This window comes from Anopheles marshallii, chromosome 3 (genome assembly GCF_943734725.1).
Source record: "Anopheles marshallii chromosome 3, idAnoMarsDA_429_01, whole genome shotgun sequence".
In the NCBI taxonomy this organism is placed as follows: Eukaryota; Metazoa; Arthropoda; class Insecta; order Diptera; family Culicidae; genus Anopheles; species Anopheles marshallii.
This window is the reverse complement of record NC_071327.1, coordinates 21,535,973-21,543,463: the sequence shown is the minus strand read 5'-3', so window position 1 is coordinate 21,543,463 and position 7,491 is coordinate 21,535,973. Positions and strand designations below refer to the sequence as shown.

General features: G+C 46.6%; 1 protein-coding gene across 1 annotated transcript; it reads left to right on the top strand.

The window, feature by feature from the left end:
• Positions 1-241: 241 nt before the first annotated feature.
• Positions 242-7,491, top strand: LOC128713356 (sodium/potassium-transporting ATPase subunit beta-1). The gene is made up of 5 exons (XM_053808215.1): positions 242-383; positions 6,454-6,711; positions 6,779-6,960; positions 7,033-7,303; positions 7,382-7,491. Exons 1-5 carry the CDS (start codon positions 242-244, stop codon positions 7,489-7,491), a joined length of 963 nt encoding a protein of 320 aa, XP_053664190.1.

Here is a 7,491-nt window from a genome sequence, read left to right as displayed (position 1 = left end):
CGATAGTATTTATCTAATTTATATTCGCCTTTAACCCCAGCAGCATTCGTATCGGACGACTACCGGCCAGTAATTTTAGCGTGAACTTTTCCCGTGTGGTTGGAGCAGTGAGCGAAACATCGGGAGTTAGTAAAATCTCTCGCCCAGAAACAGAAATAAACAGTGAATCTGATCTACAACTGCCGGTGAGCAAGTGTCCCGTATCGGTTTGTTGTACAGCGACACAGCGTGGACTTAAACAATGCCTGCAGAAAAGCGTTCCAGTCAACCACGGATCGTGCGAACGTACGAGTTCCCAACGAAGCCGGAAAAGCAAACGATCGGACAGTATATTTACAACTCGCAGGATGGCAAAATTCTTGGCCGAACGGCAACCAACTGGGGTAAGTCATTACTGTGGCCAATAATCTGAAGGACAGTCAGACCTTCGTTGACATCTTCATCTTGAGCGGGACTGGAACATAGCGGTGATCCTTTGCTTTGGGCTCCCCGATGTACCCATTTTCCGTGCCGATGGTCGGGTGGAAGGCCTTGGACGTGTGTTCAAACACTTCCCCCCAGGCTGCTTAGCTCGTCCCGTGGCTGATAACGTTATCATCAACAAGGGTGCTGGGGATGGGTTTTACGGGCGGTTTGCTTGGCTGCGGATGCATACACGCGCTCTGGCGATGGCATAGTTCCGTGATAAGAGCCAGAGTGAAAGAATTATGCCTCACCGCACCACTCATCCCGGCCTTGCCCGGCCAGTGCTCAGGGCGCGCGCGGGTTAAGCGTTCGGGTGTTCGGATTGAAGCAGGTCGAGAAATTGCACCACTACCGAACTGATGCGACACGGTCACATGGTGGTGCTACTACATCTGTGTCTGCATTTTTACGTTTGAAGTGATTTTCTTCACTGCGGACTGCTATTTGCTGTCCCAGAATATGCACCATTTCCAGCAGGCACTTAGTGGTGGGGTGTTTGCACTTGAAAGCACTTCAGCCCCGTGTCATGAGTTTTAATTCGCAGAGCCAAAGGAACGAAATTACTCGGCGTGGTGGTACATAAAGCACCTCCAATCAAACATACGCGCGTTTCATCGGGCTTGATTACACGCGAAAACTTCACACAAATTACCCCCACGGCTCTTGCTACTCGAACGTTAGTTGATGATCATTATCTTCGTTGTTCGATCGTGTATGGAAAAAATAATCGCTCATCGCTGTTTACTACATCAATTATGGGAATCCGAGGGGGTTTTGCTGCGATGTTGAAAGTTAATTTCCAATATGTTTGGGCGGTTTTTTGCTGGAAAATGTCAGGGAAATTTCGTGATGGACTTTGGAGATTCCAAGTTTTGCTCGAAAAGTTCTTGTGAGACATTTTTCTTTCCCTTGTCTTCTTGGGCAGTGAAGGACTGGTAGACACGAGCACAGTCATTTCGCCATTCGCCATTGCATCCCAGCTGGGGTGATGTTTCGTTAGGATGCTAATGTTAATGATCGTCCATGCGTATTGATTATCACTCTGTCTACACCTATGAAATGGACCATGGGACGAATGTTTTTTTTTGGAACTGTTGTCCTCGTGTCCCAATATCGATTGGTTCGGTAAACAACATTATTTAACTAATTAAAGTGTCTTATTCACATACTGTTTTTAAATGAGTCTTAACCGGTTCGAGCTAGTTTCTGCATCTGGATTTATCCGGCAGAACAGATGGCTGGAGTTGTCTTCGACAATATCTTCCCTTTGTGCGATGCAACGACACTGCCACCGAACGACTTTCCTCTAATTACCTCCTTGGCAGCCTTGGATTCTATCAGCAAAGCCTGAGACCCGCGACGCGGTACGAGACGATGCTGATGATCGTGCGTGTGGGACAGCCAATGTGTACCGATCTACTTCCTACGGATATCTCAATTACTCCCGCAAACCGAACTGTCTGGTGCTGTTTGAGGAGTTAATCATGTTTAAAGCAGCTATTTGTCCTGAATTTGATTTTTGCATTCCTTCACTGCCCGCAACGCTTGGTTGAAGTGGAACATCACGAATATGGCACCATCATCCACCCATCTGTGGCACTGTCATGGTGGTGGTTTTTTTTACCCAAAAATTTTGGAAGTCTAAAAATAACGACGCGCCAAAATCCATACCGTTCGCTACTTATCGCTCCATTTCGTCGCCCGGTGAGCCACAACTATAATTTAGCACACCCAACAGGTGTCTGCGGTGTAGCGTTGTGGCGTTCGTCCATAAGACACCGTCGGGGGTGGGTGGACCCTAAGATGAACTTGTGGGCGCATAGATGCATGTGGTGCGGCGATAGAACCAAGGTCAATAAACAGTATAAATGGGTCGTTGTACGTACGCCGCTGTAACGGAGCCAAGTTAGTCAAACAGAGGGCCTGGCACGGTTTGGAGGCGAAGTACATTTCGATATGTATTTAAGGGGGGGGAGGTATAGTCTTGAAGCAACTTTGTAGAACTACTTCTCTATACTACTGCACGTTTTATTCCACTACCGTCTGCAAACCAAGTTCCATGGCAACATCTTCATCTCTCGCTATAATAATCTTATCATCGCTCCAGTTGAGGTTGGATGAATCATTCGTGGAACAACAAACCACAAAAAAAAATACCGAGAAACGATTAGGCTGCCATTTTACTAGCTTTCTTAGCGTCGGAAACAAAAGAAGTGCAGAAAAAAAACCACAAATGGAGTGTTAAGCGAGAGTATTGCAATTGAACGACACCTTCTCTGCTTCCTTCCACCGAGTGTCCGGAGTGTCCGGGCCGGTTTGCTTCACACATTCCGAAGAAGCGCTGTCCCCATGGCCCGGCATGGCTGGCGTTATCTTGATGGCACTTAATTCGGTCGGTCCCTGTGTGTTTGTCACACCGCTCGCTTGCCATTTAATTAGCGGATACGCCAGTTTCGGCTGCTGGCCTGCTGTTTGCGAAGTGGTAAAAGTGTGAACAAAAAAGAAAAAAAAATAATACACACACGCACACACACACCCGCCTTTGGACGACAGAATCGGAAGAACCCGGATCAGGCGTCTCCATCCACGGCCGGAACACCATCGCACCATCCTTCGCCATGTTTGCCGCACGTCAATGGCAAGTGCATCTGTAAGATTAAAACCCACAAGAGTGTGGTTCAGTGTGTGTGTGTGTGTTTTTTTTTTCGTCTTATTTCACACGCGTTAAATTAGCGATACAACGGAAATGCACCGCATCTCGAATGATCGAACTCCCCCCCGCACGGGGACAGACTGTATGACGTGGTATGGTAAAGGTATGTTGTAGCATCGTCCATCTCCATTTTGGCACAGATCGGAGCTTGTTTACGCAGCGTTTAGTTCCAACCCGGGCTCGGCCAACGCGGTGGGCTGGAGCGAAAAGTAAATTCCATCCGTGTCTATATGATGAACAAATTAGTGATCGAATGATAGATTCGTGCATTATGGGGTGAGCAGTATTTTGTTCCATTATCGATGGTGTGTTGAAGAAGAAATTAGCTTGGCAGTGTGTTGTGGAGGGAAACGAAGACTCATCGCGAGATGGTGCAAATAGCAGTTTAATGTGTATTTACTTTAGGGAGCCTTTTTATTGTCAACAGAATTGCAAGATTCGTTTCCTAGGGGTGGAGAGGTTTAGATGACCTTAACCTGAGATGTTGTAATAGTAGCTGTAACTGAATAACCGTATTGCCTTCACTGATTTGTGGCAATCTACAATTTACTATGCAAACAAAGCTTTAAGAAATAAATTTTCTCTCGTAAAATTAAACTTTGATTCTGCTTAATTTAATCGATTTTACAGAGGTTTTTGTCTATCTAGGCTGTTTACTTTGGTGAGTTGAAACTCGATTCGAGAGTTGAACCCTGTGTGCTGCCACACACGATCTAGTCGAGAGTTGAACCCAAACCCGGCCGTGTAGTGGAGTCCTCTAATTCCGACTCCACTAATTGGTCGACTCCCTACAGCAACGCTATCCGATGATAAAATAGTCATCATCTGTTATTTAACGAACCGAAGGTGTAAGGTTGCAATGGGATAGGAATTATTACCATGAGCAACGTGTTTTTTTTTCTCGATACACCCATATTTCTCATCGTACAGGTCAATCGAGGTGCTATAATTACGATCAATATGCGTTTTTGCACTCGCGATCAATTTGCAACCCACCACCGGTTGATCATAATGCATGAACCTCCCACCGTCATGCCATTCAGCTTCATCTGCATACAAATCAATGCCGTTTTTGTTTTCTGTACTGCCTGCACCGTGCACGTCAAAACTGCATCGATCGCGTTGGTGGTGGTGTCGCTCGTGTCCACCACTAGAGCATTTCCGCTTGTATCTCACACCTCCCCCCTCCCCGCACAGCTGCCTCGGAATGCGGTTCGTTCCGCCCGTCGCGTGGGTAGAATCGCGTTGGGATGAAAATGTTGGAAAACTGTGACAACATTCCTACCCACAGTATTCTCGGCACGCTATCACACACAAGGGACAAGTGTCTACCGGCGACAATGTTTGCACCAACCGATAGTACATTCGCATGGATCAGCAAATAACTCACGCGTGCAAATTATCCGCTTAAATTTCACCGACTTTAACCGTGGCTTTGGTTCGTTCGAACGATTCGAAATCGTCTCCGCGTGCAGGGCTCGTGTACCCATCTGCAAAAGCATAGGACGCAAACGCTCTTTGCCCACAACAAAACACAACTCACTTTCTCACTGCTTGTTGTTCGCTGTGACACACAAACACAGCCAGCAGACAAGAGCTAAATTTAATCGTCCAATTTCAACCGGTGTCATTTCGTTCGCTTGCCCGATAGCTATCAGGTTGGGTATCAGTGTAATACTTTTTCTCGCCGTGTAACCTCGCCTAACCCGAACTACTGGCGGTACTGGCAACACGGAAGACGGCGGAGGTCTTATTGCGGTTGCATCGAACCGGATACGGGTGGTTTTCGGTTTCTAAATATACAAAAACCGTTTAACTCTTCAACACTAACGACTAACGACGGTTGACGTTCGACTCGGTGTTGTTGCGCTTGTTGTTTATGTTGGCCAATGGGTGGGTTGTTCAGTTTACCTGTTGATCTAAACATTAAAGCTATCGAATGGGCTCGCGGAGGGTCGAAAACTAGAGGTCCATATCGTTAAAAGTAGCAAAATGGAAATTAAAATAACATCAATTCCCACCTCCAACTGGTTTGCGGTGGTTTAATCAACTACCAACCGCTTACAGGGCGTGCAGTGCAGCGTCGCGATAGGATGGATAGCTGGCCATCACCAACGATAAACAGACTGTCAACTTCCGATGAAGCTAATAACACCATCCACTGCTACACCCCGGGATGCATTTTGCTAAATGTACGGCTATTAGAACGACATTAAAGCACCATTATGCCAAATACTTGACACCAGCGTACACGGTGCGTTGATGTATGTAATTTACAGTCACCCGATAACGAGTTGCATTTCTGGTAACTGCAACGGCATGCAAGCGGGACCGATCCGAGTGCCCGTGGGCGCTGTTGATCACATTAATTGTCTGCGTGCTAACAATCACGGTTGGGTTGAGATTGTTACTATGTGCTCTTTGATTAAGATACCTTCTGTTGACGGTTGATCCACTTATCGCGATATCGGGAAAAGATCCACATATACGGTCTCCGTTGTTTGTCTTCGTCTCCTTGGGTCACGTTTTGAGCATTTCGTTATGGAAATATGGCTAAGTCGCTAATGTATGTCCAAGGGATCTTTAGTTGAAGTACTTTAATCAACATACACCTGCAGGATACAGGCTCCATGCAACTCGTCAGATCTGTCCCTGCCCGTCTTGCTTACACACACACCCCAAAGTGTAGAACTTGATGTTCGTGTCTTGATGGAGTCTACTGTGTGATAAGCATTTGTGGAGCTCTTGGAAGAACTCATCTACCACCTCACATAGATTATGATGAAGACCTTCATCAAATTTTGAACTCTCATGCCAATCTTTAAGAACTCGCCAGGCCAAGACTCTGCAAAATCCTTGATTCTTCTCATGATATTCTTTAGCGTTATCTTGAGCAGCCTACAGAGCAGTGTGTCCTTGCATATTCCGGATAGTTCTATGGTATCGAAGGTCATGTAGAAATTGATTCGTGCGTGGAGACCAATTATTTCCAGAATATCTAGGAGATCCTCTGACTGATGTAATTATTGTTGGATGGTGATGCGTTTATTCTTGATCCTCAACAAGAACCTTTCCCCATGTGATCTGCTAACCAGCTTCGAGATGTGCTCATGATCCTGTAGAATTGGGTAATTTTTCTCCACTAAGAACATTTTATTCCGTGATTTATACTGATTCTCCAAGAAGAGTGCTGACTGTCCAATTTTCAAGTGTTTCTAGTTTTCTCTCGTTATGCGCAATTCCCTTTACTGATGTTTTCTTTTACCTCTCAATAGCCCAACTTATGCTGTTCTATACCTGCTTCTACATTGTACTGGCGGCACTGTTTGCCATATGTATGCAGGGTCTTCTGGTCACGCTAAACCATGACCACCCGAAGTGGCAGCTGGATGAGTCGCGCATCGGTACCAACCCCGGCGTTAGCTACCGTCCCCAGCCGGAGGATGCGGAAGGTATCAATTCCATACAGTATGTGGCGGCCAACAAAACGGACGTTACGCTCTGGGTTAACATGATCAACGAATTTCTCCGACGTAAGTGAATTAGAATTTGGTAAATGATGCGTTCGAAGAGATTAATTGTTTGTGACATTCTTTGCAGCGTACAATGACCATACACTGTTACCCGGCGGGGGCAAAAATCAGGTACTCTGTGATTTCAACACACCACCATCGCAGGGTAACGTATGTGCCTTTGATGTGAAGAACCTTGGCGCTTGTGCAGCAGTGGCAGGATATGGATACAATCGGTCGGCGCCTTGCATTTTCATCAAGCTTAACAGAGTAAGCAGCGTGCAAAGATTGCTCTGAACTCCTTCATATTTACTGATGTGGCTCATGTGTGTGTTTTTTTAGATCTACGGTTGGCAGCCCGTATTTTACGAAGATGTGGATGATCTTCCCACCGAAATGCCGGATGATCTGGTGTCCCACATTAAATCCCTCACCGCAAACGAACGTCGCCAGGTGTGGATAACGTGCAAGGAACTTACCAACAGCGACGAAAACCAACTCGGACCGATCGAGTATATGCCGAGCCGAGGATTCCCAGCGTACTACTACCCGTACATGAACATCGAAGGCTATCTGAGCCCACTGGTGGCGGTACATCTTGCCAGACCGAAGCGTAAGTCGCCCTACGCCCGCCGGCACGTAATCTCGCACTGCATTACATTATCTCTCTACTCACCTTTCCCGATTGCAGCAAAAACGACCATCAGCATCGAGTGCCGTGCCTGGGCGAAAAACATCGTGTACCGTGGGGGAACCCGTGATCGAACTGGTTCGGTACAGATATCGCTGCGCATCGATTAG